This window comes from Aythya ferina, assembly GCF_964211825.1.
Source record: "Aythya ferina genome assembly, chromosome: 6".
Classification (NCBI taxonomy): domain Eukaryota; kingdom Metazoa; phylum Chordata; class Aves; order Anseriformes; family Anatidae; genus Aythya; species Aythya ferina.
Window position 1 is genome coordinate 13,976,905 of NC_140303.1, and position 18,166 is coordinate 13,995,070.

General features: G+C 37.9%; 1 protein-coding gene across 10 annotated transcripts in view; it reads left to right on the forward strand.

Annotated features, from left to right (window-relative positions):
• DIP2A (disco interacting protein 2 homolog A) overlaps positions 1-18,166 on the forward strand; it is a 114,045-nt gene that overhangs the window by 45,131 nt on the left and 50,748 nt on the right. For all 10 annotated transcript variants that reach the window (XM_084524339.1, XM_084524343.1, XM_084524341.1 and 7 more), the window contains exons 5-16: positions 4,654-4,899; positions 8,483-8,611; positions 9,757-9,876; positions 11,542-11,739; positions 13,444-13,535; positions 13,771-13,881; positions 14,640-14,763; positions 15,044-15,153; positions 15,564-15,666; positions 16,726-16,790; positions 17,110-17,203; positions 17,705-17,824. In XM_084524339.1, the coding sequence (XP_084380465.1) occupies positions 4,654-4,899; positions 8,483-8,611; positions 9,757-9,876; positions 11,542-11,739; positions 13,444-13,535; positions 13,771-13,881; positions 14,640-14,763; positions 15,044-15,153; positions 15,564-15,666; positions 16,726-16,790; positions 17,110-17,203; positions 17,705-17,824 (1,512 nt within the window). The remainder of the gene's footprint in view (positions 1-4,653; positions 4,900-8,482; positions 8,612-9,756; positions 9,877-11,541; positions 11,740-13,443; positions 13,536-13,770; positions 13,882-14,639; positions 14,764-15,043; positions 15,154-15,563; positions 15,667-16,725; positions 16,791-17,109; positions 17,204-17,704; positions 17,825-18,166) is intronic.

Here is an 18,166-nt window from a genome sequence, read left to right on the forward strand (position 1 = left end):
ACAATCTATTTCTGTTGATTTTTCTGGGTGAAGGACTTCCTGTTCAGTGTGTGGGGAGAGGCTGAGCTCTGGCAGCTGAAGTTGGACCATGGGTTGGGGGACTGTGCCTGGGTGCCAGCAACTGGAGGGACCAGTGAGTGGACTCAAGTGTCATCAGTGAGTGGGACCACAAGTCACTCAGGCCTGTGCGTCCATGGTGCCAGCAGCAGGAGTGAGAGCCTGAGTGCCAGCCACTGTGCTGGGACCAGCAGCCAGAGGCTCTGGGTCCCACTAACCAGAGAGATCAGAGTGAGAGAAACCAAGCACCATGCCCTAGTGTGGGACTCAGGTCAGAGGCCTCTGTCATCCAGGAAAGGTAGCAGAATGAAGCTGTGGGTGCTACCAGTGTGTGTTATCTTTGTGGCCAGCAGTGTATGCATGCACGTGGTGTCTACATGTGCTCTCTGCATGTGTGTCTACTGAGAATACACGCTTGAGCCTCAGTGCTGCTTGGACCTGGGGCATGGAGCTGTGGCAGCCTCGCCCCTCTTGGGTTAGCAGATTCAGCATTGTATATATTCCCTTAAGAGAAACCGTTTATATAGCTGCAGTCATATCAAATTCCAGCCTCCTTTGTTGTCAAGTGTGGTTACAGAATATAGATAATCTTCTGTGAAGTACCCTGGTTAGGAATGCAGCTGGATTTACCAGTTAAAGGAGAAGAGATTTTTTTGGCTGTTTCTTCTTGGGGGGAGGGGTAAAAATGCTATCAGACGAGCTGATAGAATGTCATCTTCTAAGATGTCTGTCCAAGTGGTTAGCACAGAAGTAAAAATATCCAGTGTGGGCTTCAGTGGGATACAGAAAAACCCTAACCAAATTATTGTGAAAGAAGAATAAAGTATTGTCTCTGGGATCTGTTGTGCAGCTTATAAGAGAAGATAACTTGTTATGAGATACCCTTAGAAGAGATAGGACAACTAGATGTATTACTGTATCATGAGAGATCAGGCCATTCAAAAATGCTGAGGAGTTGCTTCAGCTGCATCAATGCATAAAAATAGTTGTTTTTTTATGGGCCTTATTTTAGAATCACAGAATCGTCTAGGTTGGAAAAGACCTTCAAGATCATCAAGTCCAACCATCAGCCTGATCTGCAGAGCCCCGTCACTAACCATGTCCCTCAGTGCCACATCCACACGTCTCGTAAATAGCTACAGGGATGGGTACTCAACCGCTTGACTACACTCTTCCTAATCTAAGTGTGCAGTCTGCTTGACCACACTCTTCCAATCTAACCTCCTCTGGCACAATTCTAGACTATTTCTTCACATCCTATCACTTTTCACCTGAAAAAAGAGACCAACACCCTTCTCCCTGCCAACACCCTCCTCCCTGCAACCTCCTTTCAGGTAGCTATAGAGAGCATTGAGGTCTCTCCTCAGCATCCTCTGCTCCAGACTGAACACTCCCAGTTCCCTCATTCAATCCTCACAAGCCTCACTTTCCTAGTCCCTTCATCAGCTTCATTGCTCTTCTCTCCATAGTCAAGCAACTCGGTAGCTCAGTAGCCTTCCTGTAGTTAGGGGCCCAAAACTGAACAAAATTAACTGCAAAATTAACTCAGCAAGAAAATTGCAAAGAACCCAACTGGCTTTGAAGCATCTAATTTTACTGTCGAGCACTAGCAACAAAGTTTGTTACTCTGGCAAGGAAGTTATGAGACTTGCTGGATCTGGTCAGTTGTCTTTAAAATAAATAAATAAATCTGTCAGCCTGTATCTGCTGGTAAAGGTTTCAGGAACGTTGTTCTGTAAGCATTGTCATGTTACCAGAGTGCTTAGAGCTTTATCTAAATGTGAGAGCTGGGCAAAAAATTTCAGAAGTCTCATTGCTCACAACCTGCACGCTCTCTGCACCTGAATGGGAGGCATTCCCTCTATGTACCTACCCTGAATTATCCTTTTTAATAGTGCAATAACCATGAACTTAGGATGGTTCAGGAGTTCCACATGCCTTTGTTATTATTTATTTTTGTCAGTTCAGATCTCTTTCAAAATAATTTTACTAGCTAATTTGGCATGGTGAGCTTAAAAGACTTTTTTTTCCCATTTCACATTACTGGGGATGTGTAGACCTGAGCCAGTAAGCCACTACATTACAATCCTTGTATTTGCAGAAATGAATGCAATTAAAATCAGACATTGTTAATACTTAGTAACTGAAATGTTGTTACATTTAGTTACCATCCATCACCAGGAAGGAAGCACTGTGTTCTAGTTACAGTGTTAAGTTCAAAGCGAAGTCCCCTGGCCAGTAGTAATGGAAGTGCTTTTATTCTCTGTCTTTCCAAAAATTTTGATGTGCTATTGTTTATGTCCCATTGAGTCTCTCATACTTCCCATACACATTTCACATGATCAGAACTTGAGATGTTGTCTTGGTGCGCGTTTGGTCCCTAAGGCAGTGGTTTCTGTGGCTGTCATGGGTAAGCTCCCAGACAGGAAGAACTGCAAGCCAAGTACATAGCATTCTGTCCACAGCATGCTGAGAACCAAGATTTAACTCCTGTGATTGTCACACAGCCAGGTGTTACCTGGCTACTTTTCTCTTCCTGGTAAAATTGTTTTAATATTGGGAAGTTTTTACTATGAGTATTTCCATTTCATATTCAGTTAATACTTTGCATTCTTTACATTTAAATGTGTTTGTTGTTTTTTTTCCTCGGCTTATATAAGATATCTGAAAGTGTAGAAATTTTAGATAGACTTTGTTGAACTTGTAACTGGGTAACGGACACCATCAGAATATGTATCCTCTGAGAAACCTGTGTTTTCCTGTGCTTTTATTTCTTATTCTGAAGTGATAATATATCACAAATGTGTTTTGTTTTGTTTTGTTTTAAACCTGACTATAATCCTATTTTGTTATATCTTCCTGGAATTGTTTATTTTTGCCTTCCGCCTAAAAGAAAGGGAAGGTTGCAAGCACTAATGGGCTGGTTTGGCTCCTCTCCAGAGACAGATGGAGTCAGAAGCCAAAAACTAAAACTGTTGTCCACAGAAATATCACATGAGGCGCAGGCCTAGTAATGGTGATCCACAGCAGTATCTTCTCAAAGATCAGTTGTTTGTGTATATTTATTCAAAGCTTGTCATGTTTGACTAGGGATGGCCAAGTAATGGGAGATTTGTGATTTAAACTTTGAAACAGCCCTTAAGTTAAACTGGATTTCTAATTTTGTGTTTTCACACTATTTAAGAACAATTATTCTAGAGCTGTTGGAAATGCACATATTCTTGAAAGCAGAAAGTTAAACACCTGGTGATTGAAAATTGTTCCCAAAGGTGAAGAAATGATTTTCAGTATGGCTTCAACAAAATTTTGCTATGAAGTTATATATTGCTTAATCTTCTGTGTTCAGTAGATGTAGAAAAATGCCAAAGCAAAGGCTGCAAGTTTCTGAGGTAACCAATCTATGTTGCCCAGGAGCTCTGTGTCTGAAAATGACTGGAGTACAGCAATGGACACCTTGTCTTTTTCATCAGGTGTTTGTTTTTTTCTTTTCTTTTCTCATGCTGACTTTTTCCTGCAGTATCTTTTCTAAATTCTTCTCGTCATTGTGTGTGACTTAAAACCACTGTGTGCAAACTGACTTGATTTGAGCTTTATCAGTACATGGGCAATACATTGTTTTAGGAGCTTCCCTTTGACTACCGGAGCTGGAGGATGTTATGTTGAGGATCAAGTTCTTAAAATACCATAGTTTATTTAGGAAGAAACTGAATATCCAACTTATGTAATGTGTTTTGTGGCAAGCCTCAGTTTCACATTCTAAAAATTTTGACAGGAGATCTCAGACTGAAAAAAGACAAGATGTCTTTCTTTAAATTTTCACTCAAAATAACAGATTTTTTTATATTTTAAAAATTATATTAAAAAAACTTTTTATTTGCTTTTGTGTAGATAAATATAGACAGATTGGATGCAAAAGGGAAGCTTATGAAAACCTGTGAATAACTGGGTGGTGGTAATTAAAATGGGGCCGTTTCATCAGACTTTTAACAGCAACAAATATACATCTACAATGAAAAGATTCTATATTAAGCATTTATATATTGTGCACATTAATATCACTTTATGTGGTTAAAATCCATGCTTTTTAGTTCCTCTGTTTATTCTTAGATTAATGAAATGACTTTTTCATTGAACTTTATAGCACTGTGTTGGTTTTTTTTAGTAACTAGTTGAAAGAAGTCAGAAGAATCTAAACATTAAAAATACCCAACGTGTTTTTTCAGTTTGGATGAAGTTTCACTTTATCTGTTTAGAACATAAATATTCCATAAGCGTGGTATGCTCACTTGGCATGGTTAGTAAGTACACTAGGTAGCTTAGGTAGAAGGTTTTTTCAAGCATTATGTCCTTCCAAATACAGGAGTTAAATGAAACTTTCCTTCATGTGTTTTCTTGTTATAACATGTATAAGTTGTCACATTACGCTGAAAATGGCAATAAGCAGAATTTGTGCATGCGAATATACCATTAGCTTTAATACACGCATCTCATGTGTAGCACATGAGAACACTATGCGAAGAACATGGAAATACTTCATGTTCCTGTCTGTTGGGTCATTCCTACATTACATGCCTGTCATCGTTATTTTAATCACAGACACATCGTCAGCATCAGAAGATGAGGGCTCGTTACGTCGGCAAGGGCGGATCACCTCCACTCCGTTCCAGAGCCATTCCAACGTAGAGCCCTGGCTTAACCGTGTTATTCAGGGCTCGTCCACCTCATCCTCTGCATCCTCCACCTCATCTCATCCAGGAGGGAAACCTGCTGCTGCTTCCAATACTGCTACTGCCACCGCTGCTGCCACTGTGCTTGCAGATCTCATGGCACACACCCAGCTAGGTCAGTAAAGAACTGCCTGTGTGGTTGCAATAAAATGGAATTGAAAATCCCAAAGCAGAGCTAAATGCAAAAGTCAGGTATGAATGCTGTACTTCACAAGGAGACATCCACAAATAGCCTTAAAATGTACAATCCACAGACCCAGGTACGCATGATATATGTGTATTTTAATTTAAACCAAACCAGTTTTTCACAAGATCTGAACATTCATTCTCTTGATAAAATGCTTAATTTATCAGGAAGCAGAAGTTAAATTTGTAGTTGTCTAAAAAGTGGAATTTCAAAAGGATGATATTCTTGGTGCATGCTTTCTGATCTATGTGTATTTAAGCTAGAGAATATCGATGGATTTCAAAGGTGACTTGATTGGTAAACATCCAAAAAACAAGAGAAACATCCAGAATCTTTTGGAATTTTATGAAATTAGAGGTACTAACAACGCTAAATTTCAAGCTAAAACATGATTTTCTTTTAATTAAAGTTTGTAATGATAAAATTTGTCCTGTATTGTGGGATTAGAGTGAAAACATAGAAGTACTGTTAAGCCAAAATGTAAATGTGAGTTTTTTCTCAGTCTCTGTAACACTGAAGGTCTGGAACTTCATGTTACCTTTTTTTTTTTTTTTTTTTTTTTCCTAAATGCAGAGCATTAGTCTTATGCCTGTGAAATATTTGGTAGGGAGGGAGAAAGGCCATCTTTTGCACTGTGGAAATGATTTTTATAATGTTTTTGTACACTCTGTAGTGAAGAATGACAGTGGGTTTCTGTGTGTGCAACAGATGCACAGTAATGTAAAGGTACAGGAGGTACAGGAAGGAACTTAGTGGTGCAGTAAAAACATTTTATTTCAAATAATTTATCTTTTTTTCAACATAATTAGAAAATCTAAATACTACACAGATTCATAGAATGGTTTGGGTTGGAAGGGTCTTTAAAGACCATTCAGTTCCACACGCACCACACCACACTCGCTCCCCTCCCTGCCATGGGCAGGGACACCTTCCACTAGACCAGGTTGCTCCAAGCCCCATCCAACCTGTCCTTGAGCATTTCCAGGGCTGGGGCATCCACATCTTCTTCGGGCAGTCTGTTCCAGTGCCTCACCACACCCAGTAAAGAATTTCTTCTGAGTATCTAATCTAAACCTATAGGTTTTTTTTAGTTTAAAGCCATTACTCCTTGTCCTGTCACCACATTCCATGAAAGAGTCCCTCCCCAGCTTTCCTGTGGACCCCCTTTAGGAACTGGAAGGCCACTATAAGGTCTCCCCAGAGCCTTCTGTTTTCCAGGCTGAACAAACCCAGCTCTCTCAGCCTTTCTTCTTAGTCTTCGTAGGAGAGGTGTTAGGAGAGGTGTTCCAGCCCTCTGATCATCCTCATGGCCTCCTCTGGACTCACTCAAGTTGAAGCTCGGCTTCCCACCTGAGTAAAACCATCACATTAGGTCAGAACTTTTCTAAAGTCTTTGAATCTTCAGTATAAGGTTCTTCCTTAGAGATCACTTTCTGACTGATGTCTAGCTTTTAGATTTCTGTATTGTACATCATACTTCTTTTTTTCTTGGGCTACTGCCTTCCTTTACATTTATCTCTGTGTCTTCTAATCAGTAATTGAAATGTACATGTACTTCAGTTTAAATCTAATTATCTTTAGTCCCCGAGTTACAAGTCTGTTCACAGATGCTTTACCGGCTTTTCTCTTTATGTACTTTGTCACAGTATCTCTAGATGATACAGATTAATTTCATGGGTTTTTATGGGTGTATATGAATAAAATGCCTAAATAATTAATGAGGCTAATGTAATTTTCATCTGAGCATAAATCCTGCAAATTGAAATTACTCCTTTCACACACATAATTTTGCCTTCTCAGGGCAGAATTGTGAGAAAGGCTCTGTTCTCTGTTGTGTGTAGGATAAAGTAGCTGTGGACAACAGAGCTGTTGTTTATAAGCACCCCTGGCATTTTCTTTCTGTGATTAGGGGCATCGATTTGCATGAAACTTGGCTCTGAGATGCTTGTGACATACCTGAATTCTGTAGAGCAGCACCTCCATATATAGTTACTTTATGTGTTTTCATTTGGGATCATTGTTTTTTGTTTGCTTTCCAAGAATTTTCATTTTCTTGTGTGATTTCTTTGAACAGTTCACAAGTACACAGAACTTCTGTAACTGTTCCCAAATAGCTTCTTCCTTGTGTTACTCTCTGTGCATCTAGTTGCAGAGCTTTTATGTTTCAAAAATCCATTTTGAGTATGCGGATGGAAGATGGCTTTTTGCCCAACAGGAAAGTGCATGGCAAAACCCGTATCCTTTTATCATTTCAGCTTCTGATCCAAGTGCACCAAGTCGCGTTGTGTGTGTGTCTATTGTTCTCTTTCTTGATTATTTGTATCCATATGCATATGATGTCAAGTGCATGGAATAGATTTATGCTCTGAGTCACCTTAATGATTAGTGGTTATGACATATTATATGCAGAATGGTATTTTGGGGATTTCCACTGATAAAGTGTTGTGGCTTAGCTATGTTGCCATGTTTTCTTGTTACTGGTTTTAACTCCCACCTTTGTCCGATCAAGTGATATTTTGTCCTTCTTGTATCTTTACCCATAGGAAAGAAATTTATGGTCCTTGCTTAGTACCTGGCAAGGCAGATCTCCCTAATACAACAATTGTCATTGCAGTGATGATGGCTGCAAAGTATAAGAATGGATTTAACATTTTCTGGTGATGCCACTAAAACTGCTTAGAGCTGTATTGGTGGTTTGTATTAAGCTCTGGAAAACTGTGAACAGAGCTAGAAATACTTTTTATGTTAGCGCTAATCACTTCCTCAAAAAGAGTGGGTTAATACATATATTTCCCAGCATAGCCTTTATCTACCTAGGTTATCTCCCTAGGGTTCTTACTGCAGAATTTGTGCCATACAAAGGTTCTTTGAGGGTTCTGTCACTAGCAAGCTGTATGACTGCATCCAGTTCTTCCAGCACCGTTGTGTCCAGCAGCATTGTGTTCATAAGCTTTTTCCTGTTACAGTTCTATTCTTATTCATTAGGATTCTGAACATTTCAGGCCTCTAGTTCTTGATAATAGTACTTCAGGTGTTCCTTATTTGAACACTTCTTCCAAATAATTAACTATCTTAACCTGTGATTGTGCAGAAAATCATTCCATAAAATAGGTCACAATTTTGGGATGACAGTACTCGCTAGCATTCTTTAGTAGTACAGAAACGCGATGCAGTTCCAAGCAATACAGGTTTTTGCCTCAAGGTTGTTATAAGGTGCTTCTCAAGCCCCTTGAGTATATGAGAATTTGAGAATTGCCCTGTTTTCCCTATGTAAATGTACATTATAAAACATTTAAATATTAACTGCTTGTATCACACACCGTTGGAATTAAACAGCTTGTCATGTCAGGCCATACCACATCATGCCTCAGAAAACCCAGTGCTTTTTCTGTTGTGAGCAGCGGTGCACAAAACATGTGAGGAATAGCAAGAAGGCTGTAACAAACAACTTTGGATGTATTGAGTCTTAATGTGACTGATGAGTTCCCATGTCGTTCTTACATTTCTACAGATAACCACTCTGCACCTCCTGATGTAACCACTGGTTTGGTGGAACACTTGCATCATGAGCGACCACAACTGGCATCAGTACGAGGAGTTCCCAGAGGCTACAACAGCAGCATTTTGGAAACTGCAGATGGTGATTGTATTATAAATCTCCCACCTTTCCATCTATGTCCCTTTTTCTGAATAAGCAGATGGATAACATTGTGTGTCATAACCCCTCCAAAGCTCTGCAGTACTATGCTGTATATGTCAGACTGCAAAAGGAAAGGAAGCTGTTTTGCATTTCCTTTGCTCTGCCACTGGGAACCAAGTGGAATCCATGTCACTGTTTCAGTATATTTTTATAGTAAAAGACAACAAAAGCCCTTTAATCTCACATTTTAAATATGTATTGTCTCAAAACTGTAAATGTAAACAAACACGCGTTGTTAAATGCTATTGAATTATAAATAAGAATATAACATACACAAATGAAAATCAGCATACAACATGGTTTTGTGTTGTGGTTATTGTTTGCTAGCAGTAGAAAATATTGAAAGATTCACTTATTTTTTCCATAGCTATCTTTATTCAATTTTCACACTTCCAGTACTGACTGAATGTAAAATGTAGATTAAAGTATGAGAATGTATATGTATCAGTCAGACAGCTAGGAAACAGCATTGTTTTAAAGGACTGTGGTGATTTTACACCGATGCCTAGCTAAACTTCACAACACCACTCTCTCACTCCTCCTCCTGAAAGGAACAGTGGGATAAAATACCATGAAAATAGTCTCAAGGGTTGAGATAAAGGTAGGGAGAGCACTCACCAATTACTGTCACAGGCAAAACAGACTCAGCATAGGGAGATTAATTTATTGCTTATCACTAGCAAACTAGAGCAGTGAGAAACAAAAAGCAAACTAAAAACACCTTGCTTGTTGGCTCAGCTCTGGCCAGTGGTGGGTCCCTTTTGGAATCAACCAGAGCTGTTTTTATTCTAACACAGGGCAGTTCCTGGACTCTTTTCACATATGCCAACCCCCATAGCCCCTCTGCTACCAAAACCTTGCTACGTAAGCCGAATACAAACAAATAAATCTGTGTTTGAAACTGTTATTTATTAAAGCTTTTTTTTTTATTATTTTTTTTTTCCCAAACGAGCTACTCATTTTGAATAACTCTTCCATCTGAAAACTATACTGAGCTTCGAGTGATGTTGTCAGCAGTGTGGAAGCTATATTTTATTGTATGTGTATTAATACATGGTAAGTAATGCATCTTTTCTGCTTGACAGGTGTCCCAGTGAATAGCAGGGTGTCCTCTAAAATCCAGCAGCTTCTAAATACCTTGAAAAGACCAAAGCGCCCACCTTTGAAAGAGTTTTTTGTTGATGATTTTGAAGAACTGCTAGAAGGTTAGTTTTCTTTTAAATAAAAATTTCACTCTTTGTGTAATCAATTCAAGAAAGAACTGTTATGTCTTAGCAAGTATTGTTTTCTTTCTTTCTTCCCCCCCACCCCAAAAAAAAGTGATAGAATTATGATATCATGTGACCTTTCTGTCTCTAATCTTCTGTCTCTAATCTGTCTCTAATCTTTCTGTCTCTGAATCTTCTGATTCAGCTCAGTTTGGACCAGTGTGATGAGCTGGTGAATACTAGAGCCAGTGATTTACATATATTTGGAGAATTTCTATTCACACCTTTGTTAAGAACTACACTGGGAGATTCAGAAATTATATCATGTTTGGTGATGGGCATGCAGTCACTTTTTGCTGCAGACATTTTATACCTAGTCTTACAGTAATCAGTGAATTTGTAGTGGGTACTCACTGGAGTAAATCAAGGCATAACCAAAGTGTAACTGATCACAGGATGGACCTCTGGAAGCCTCTGACCAACCTGCTGTTCAAAGCAGGTCTGAGTAGGTGTTGTGGTTTAACCCAGCCAGCAGCTGAACACCACACAGCCGTTCGCTCACCCTCCCCCCTCCCTCTCTGGGACAAGGGAAAGAAATGGAAAGTGAAGCCCGTGAGTTGAGATAAAGACAGTTTAATAAGACAGGAAAATAATAATAACAATAATAATAATAACAATATTAATAATAGTACAATGATGATAATAGTACTACTACTAATAATGTGTACAAACAAGTGATGCACAATGCAATTGCTCACCACCCGCTGACCAATGCCCAGCCTAACCCCGAGCAGTCCAGCCCCCTCCCCCCGGCTAGCCACCCCTATATATTGTTTAGCATGATGTCAGATGGTATGGAATACCCCTTTGGCTAGTTTGGGTCACCTGTCCTGGGTCTGTCCCCTCCCAGCTCTTGCTGCACCCCCAGCCTGCCCATTGGCAGGACAGAGCTGAGAAGTCCTTGGCTTGGTATAAGCACTGCTCTGCAACAATTAAAACATCGGGGTGCTATCAGCACTCTTCTCATCCTAAGCCAAAACATAGCATTCTACCAGCTACTAGGAAGAAAATTAACTCTGTTCTAACTGAAACCAGGACAGTAGGTCAGGCTGCTCAGAGCTTTGTCTAGTTAAGTTCTGAGTATCTCCTAAGACAGAAATTCCATGGCCTGTCTGGATGCTGTACCAGTGTTTGACCAGCTTCAAAGCAGAAAAAAGGGTTTCTGTATACCTGGTTGGAATTTCTCATGTTCCAGCTTTTGCCTTTACTGTCTTTCTTCACAGTGAGAACACTTGTTCAATTGGCACTGAAGGCATTCTTTCTGATGATGATTCTTGACTTGGTGTAGGCTTTCATTTAAACAGATGTTAGAACAAACAGAAGAAAATAATATCCTCCCATAGTAGAGAAAAAGTGAACTCAGGATTCAAATTCTGTTCTGTGGCCAGCTTCTTTGAACAATGTGGAATCAGAACTACAAAATGGTGGTAATTACTTTTTGTGAAGCCAACAGATGATTAGCATGGCATCATCATAAAGCAGGGTAAAAGCAGTGATAGCTCTGAGGAGGGATGAGAATAGTTCATAGAATTACCTTTTAAGTGTAATGTGCACTTTTGATAAAGATTGACATTCTGCCACTTTACTGTTCTCTGGTTTTAGTGCAACAGCCTGACCCAAATCAACCAAAGCCTGAAGGAAATCAGATGAGTGTTCTTAAAGGTGAACCCTTAGGTGTGGTAACCAACTGGCCACCTTCTCTGCTGGCTGCCCTGCAGCGCTGGGGAACTACACAGCCGAAATCCCCATGTCTGACTGCTTTGGATACAACTGGGAAAGCTATTTATACACTTACCTATGGTAGGTATTGGTGAAAACTGTAAGAAAGAATTAGGTGTTCATTGTGAAATGAACAATTGGCTTTACTTAGGAGGGACTGACTGTTCAGGACAGATCATTTGAGATTTCTACTCAAATAGAAGTTAAAAGTTCATTGTATATGAAAAAGAATTTTGAAAGTTAACAAAGGCAAAATAATCACATCAGTTCTTTACAAGTGGCTATTTATAAATTTCAAACAATTTTGCTTAAAAAAATCTGCAAAAGAAAGCTAAAAAGAGACTGATGTAAAATAGGAGAAAGTAGCAGATGACTACTAATGGACTCTTAAGATTCCCAAAGTAGACAGAATGCTTCAGTGTGCATGTATGTTCTTGCATATCCTTATAGAGAAAACTTGTACTTCAGGATATTATTGAGGGAAGTGAGACTTGACTGTATCAGTGAATTAGAAAAATTACAGTAATTGTGGGGGTTTTTTGAAGGTAATCTTATCCCTCAGGGTAGCTAACTCTGCAGCATGTTGCTTACATTTAATCACGCAGTATGTTGGAATATTACATTTTCTTGTTTGAGTTCTTGCAGGTGAAGTATGCTTAGGGAAAATATAATTGAGTAGGTGCATTCGTTTCATTACCTTGCACAGGAACGTTAAGAAAGTGAAAACTGTTTAGAAGATCATGTTTAGTTGTATGTTTAAAAAACAAAATGAACAAACATAAAAATAAAAAGAAGCCAAGTTCTAAACTGTACTTGGATTCTGCCAACTTATCTGGGCAGGTCACAAAGCCATAGTATTTATTTTGATGAACTTGAGTCCTGCACCTGTTTTGTGTTTTTGTTGTGTGTGCTTTTTTTTTTTAATATACATATATATATATAACTTATAATATATAAACTTGCATATATGTTACACAGCAAAAAAAAATGTTGAATTGAGGAAGTTTGAGATTGACAAATACAAATTACCTGATGGTTGGCTACATGGTCTGAAGAAAATGGATGCAAGTCCAAGACACCATACTAGAAAACTGTACCAAATACATGCTACAGTGTGGCTCCCTGGGTTCTACATGCTTTGATTTGCCATTAACAGTGGAAGGGTTTTGCTGTTGCTCAACTTTTTATGAAGAGTTTGTTTTAATAAATACTCTTCTTTTTGGAGGATTATTGAAGATTGTCTTCTGTACTGTGTCAAATAAGTAATTAGGTTTTTGTCTTTGTATTTAATAGTTTGGATGCATTTTTTGTTCTGAATTATTGAAGATGTAGATGTGTAGATGACTATTGAGCACTGAACTGCCATTTCACAGAGATGGATATTATGGCATTTATTTGTACCCTTTGTTTCTTAAATTTCAGTTATTTTTTGGCCAAATTAGAATTTTTATTTTTATCCCAGGCAGTTTGATTTCTCTAAGAACCCTTAATAAGGAGTTGTCTTAGTTTTTTTGGAAATACACTTAAGTTATATCAACCAGACTATGTGTGTATATCAACCAGACTATGCATGTGTGTGTGTGTGCACTGATACTGCAGATGAGCTCAGCAGGTTTCTGTGATGTGATTGCTTTTGCAAAAGCAGTGTTTACTTTTCCAGAATGCTTGTGTGACCGCTAATTCTGTTTTCACACAACCAACTTGTGTGTATATAGAGCATCGACATTTGCCAGTTAAAAGCTGTGATTTTAGGCTCTATTTCTTTGATTTCTGCATCATCTTTAGGCAAACTGTGGAGTCGGAGCTTGAAGTTAGCGTATACCCTGCTAAACAAGCTAACCACTAGGAATGAACCACTACTGAAGCCTGGAGACCGGGTAGGTTTGTTTGATTGGTCTACGTGGATAAAACAGACAGTGTGGAACAGTTTTAGCTAAAGAAAGCTTTGTAATACTGTGATTTTTAATACTGTATTATCACAACATGCAGAATTTCTGCTCCTAGTTTGTGACCCCAGCAGTGTTATGACAATTTTTTCCCGCAAACTTAAAAAAACATCCCCCTCCAAATAACAACAAAAAGCATTTCATGTTTTTTAATATATTTTTGTAGGTAGCTCTTGTATTTCCTAATAGTGATCCAGTTATGTTTATGGTGGCTTTTTATGGATGTCTCCTGGCAGAACTTATTCCTGTCCCAATAGAAGTTCCACTAACCAGAAAGGTAGGAAAATATATTCATTTTTTTTGGCTTCACAAATGAAGTAGGATCCCTATAACCCTGCATGTTTGAAAGCAGTATGATGCATCAGCTAAATTACTTACTCTGCTTCTCAGTAGTTTACCAACTGTAAATACATGTTAATATGTTCATAAAATGTATAATATTTTGAGAAGGGAGAAAAAGCTATGAAGCAAAGAAGTTAGCTATTTTAGGATGTATACTTGTAGATTTATTTTTTTTTTAAAGATGTGTGAAATTATTTCTTAAAATATACTACAGAAATGTGGTATTTTCAGCTCCCAGTCTATGTAATGGGAACAGAGACAGGCAGAGATATCACAGTTTTGCAAATACGTGGATAATCCCTCAAATGTTGGAAGTTATTAGAAGAGGTGTGAAATCAGGCCTGAAAAGCTACAGGCTCTGTTCTTCAGTGCCTCGGGACTCAGAGGCAGCATAACACCATCTCTGTGTTTTGCCAGAACATATGAACTTACCTGCAGGGTTCGAGAAGCACGCACAAATATTGTTTTGCTTCCATTGTTTATCAGATCTACTGCCAATTAGTTGGCACTAAGCAAAAGTTGATGCATTTTGAGTGTAAAGTTCAGTGCTAACAAAAAAAAAATATCTTTTGACCTAGGATTTTCTTTTCCTGTGATATCATTCGTCTTAATTTCAAAACATGGAAAAGTTGCAGTAAACTGTGCTAAAGTGTGATTTATTACTAAGTTTGCTAAAACTTCGTTTCTCTGTAGGATGCAGGCAGCCAGCAAATTGGATTTCTTTTGGGCAGTTGTGGAGTAACACTAGCTTTAACCACTGATGCTTGTCAAAAAGGCCTTCCTAAAGCTCAGACTGGTGAGGTAGTTACGTTCAAAGGTATGTTTCTGAGCTACTCAAATTTCTTTATACGATAAAGGATGTGTATATTGATTGTTGGTGTTAAGCCACTTCTTTGACTTTGCTTGTATGCTTCTAGCTTATGTATAAAGACAAACTGCCATAATTGTAAAGAGAGTACTTAGTGCTTCTTCTTCCTGTCAGGGGTGTGATGCTGCAGCATTTACTTGCTACGTGTCGCTATCCCAGAATACTGGGGGGAAAAAGTACTTTGGAATTATAATAATACTAACTTTTTTCTTTTTTTTTTCATTTGAAGGTTGGCCTCGTCTCATTTGGTTTGTGATTGATGGGAAACATCTGGCAAAACCAGCTAAGGACTGGCATCCGCAAGTACGGGATGCCAGTGCTGAGATTGCTTATATTGAGGTGATCCAGTATAATATGCCTAACTTATTATTACACTATTCCTGTTTATGTCACAGCACATTTTATTCCTTTAATCTTCTGATGCTACAAAAAAGATGACTGTAATATGTATAATTGTGGAACAAGAGTGTTTTCCTCAAGGTTACCAGGAAAACTGGTGTGTGAGTGGTTATACTGGCATTTTGGGATCCCTGGGAGAATTTGTTTAAATGGGGTAGAGAGATGGTCAGGTTTCCTTTGATATTAGAATATTTGCTGAACATAAATGCATCTCTTACATAGCTCTTTGATTATTAAAAAAAAAAAAAAAAAAATCACCTTTTTATAATAAAATATCCTTTAAGTTCACTACATTAAATTTTCTTTATTTTGTTGTTAAACTAATGAGTGTGTAAACTTTCTCTTTTCAGTACAAAACAAGTAAAGAGGGGAGCACAGTGGGCATTACTATATCTCATGCTTCCATGCTGGCACACTGTCATGCATTGACTCAGGCATGTGGCTATTCAGAAGGTAAGTTAACTACAACTTTAGAATGATGATCATAGCTTTGATTATCCAGGAAAACTACATTGCCAAATCATGTTTACTGTCTTAAATGAACTTTAAATAAGCTTTAGATACTTTCTCATACTTCAGATTCTCTCTCTGAGCATCATACAAAATCTGTCATAAGATTCTGTGAAACTGCCAACAGCCTTCTACCAGCCAACACTTACATATGCACTCCACTTTTCCTGAAGGCTGAAAATATTCGGGGCTATAGAAGATGCTCATTTCTTTAATTACAGGCTCACGAGGGAGGTGGCGGAGTCACCATCTCTGGAGGTGTTTAAGGAAAGGTTGAACGTGGTGCTTAGGGACATGACTTAGTGGATGATCCTGGTGGTAGGGTGGTGGTTAGACCGAATGATCTTGGAGGTCTTTTCCATTTATGATTTTATGGCTGGGATGACTTATGTGCCCTTAGAGTTCTCAGTCACCCAGGGAATGAATGGGTATGTGACTGGCTTGCTGAAGTATTCTATTTATTGGGAAATAGCTGTGTATTTTCTTGTATTTTCTGAAAATGTAACAAGAATAGTAAATACCTTGAAGAACCATTTCTTTTACGTGTAATCATCCTACATCAGTGGTAAGCAAATTTCACCTGATCAATAAAAGACATCCTTCTAAAATCAGATTAGATTTTATGCCAAACTTTGATTCTGTGTTTTGAATCACATAAGGCTTTTGAAGAGAGAGCATAGAAGAAAATTTAGTACAGCCATGATATTTCTCAAGAAATTAAGAATCAAGAATTTAATTCTTTCAAATATAGCTAAACAATTTTTAGTTGAAAATTTCAGCAGTTGGCATCAAAAGCATTGTTACAGTCTGCATAGCCCTTTGGCAAAGGTAACAAACACGTGGAAATGGTATTAAACTGAAAATTAGGTCTTAAATTCTTTGTAATAATCTAGTCTATAATTGTACTTTTAAGATGACTGTAGTAAGTAACATAAGACACTTTCAGATTAAGCAGCCTATATACCGCTTTTTAAATCTGATATTTTTTTCCTTTGTTTTCAGCTGAAACACTAACAAATGTCTTGGATTTCAAAAGAGACGCTGGCCTTTGGCATGGAGTACTAACAGTAAGTATTTGAATGAATGAAACTGTAGCAATAAGGTTCTCTTTGGGGTAGTGCATTAGCATCAGAATGCAGTCATAAACTACAGTTTGAGAACTATATTTAATTATTTATATTTTTATTAATAAAATAGTCCCTTTTCACTAACAGACTGTACAGATATACCTTAAACTTTTATTGACTGTACACATAATTTTCACTGATAGTGAAACGTGAGAGTTATGCTGTAGCTGTGTTTTTTAAAAAAGATATTGGTGTGTTTGTTAAAAATATATTATGTGTCTTTGAACCACTTGAAACTTTTTTTTAATATTTTTCTCAGAGTGTTATGAACAGGATGCATGTCATCAGTATTCCCTATGCGCTAATGAAGGTTAATCCACTTTCATGGATACAGAAAGTCTGCTCATACAAAGGTAACCTTAAAGTATTATTACTTTACCTACCTCTTCTCTGATGATTTATTAAAAACAAAACCAAAAACAACAACAACAACAACAAAAAAAACAGGCAACATTAAATTAAAATCTGTGTAAGATGTCTGCTGTAGGCAAGGCCACTGGTGCTTTATCCAGCTGACTTCCTTTGCCACCGTGATGCCTCAGCTTTAGCAATCAAGTACTGCAAGTACAGTGTTAAATGTACTGATGGATTGATTGATAAGCAACTTCGATGGCTTATTCTGATAGATCTTTAATGATGACTATTTCTCATCCTGTTAATTGAATTTATAGTAAGCATTTTAATTCTATAATCAAGTCCATTTGGAGACAGGTCACAGTAGTTAAATAGTAGTAGTTTGTAATTTGTTTAATAAATTTATGTAAATACGCAAAAATATTTGTATAATTTAATAAATTTTGTCTTTATTTTGTTCTGCACACATGCCATAATTATTTTCTTCTTTTAATTTTCAGCCCGTGTCGCAGTAGTAAAATCACGTGATATGCACTGGTCACTTTTGGCTCAGAGGGATCAGAGAGATGTCAGTCTAAGCTCTTTACGAATGTTAATAGTGGCAGATGGAGCTAATCCATGTAAGTACAGGTGTATTTTCTGAGCTGTCAATCCAAGGTGAACTGAAGTACGTTCTAAATCACAACACTGTTTCTGTACTATAGGAGCTCAGCAGTTCATCTTCAGAAAAGCAGACAGCAGCATTTCTTTGCTAAGAACACCGGAGAGAAACTTTCACAGAAAACATTCTGTTACTCTTTGCATAAAAAATAGTTGGCAATGTAATTTGAAACAGGATTTTTAAATGTAAAGTAAATCATAAGGTCAGTTTTGAAGTAGTTGCTCATGTAGTGCAGGTAGGAAAAGTCTTTGAGTTGCAATGTGTCTGATTTCTGTACATTCCCATAGGGCTTCCAGCTCTT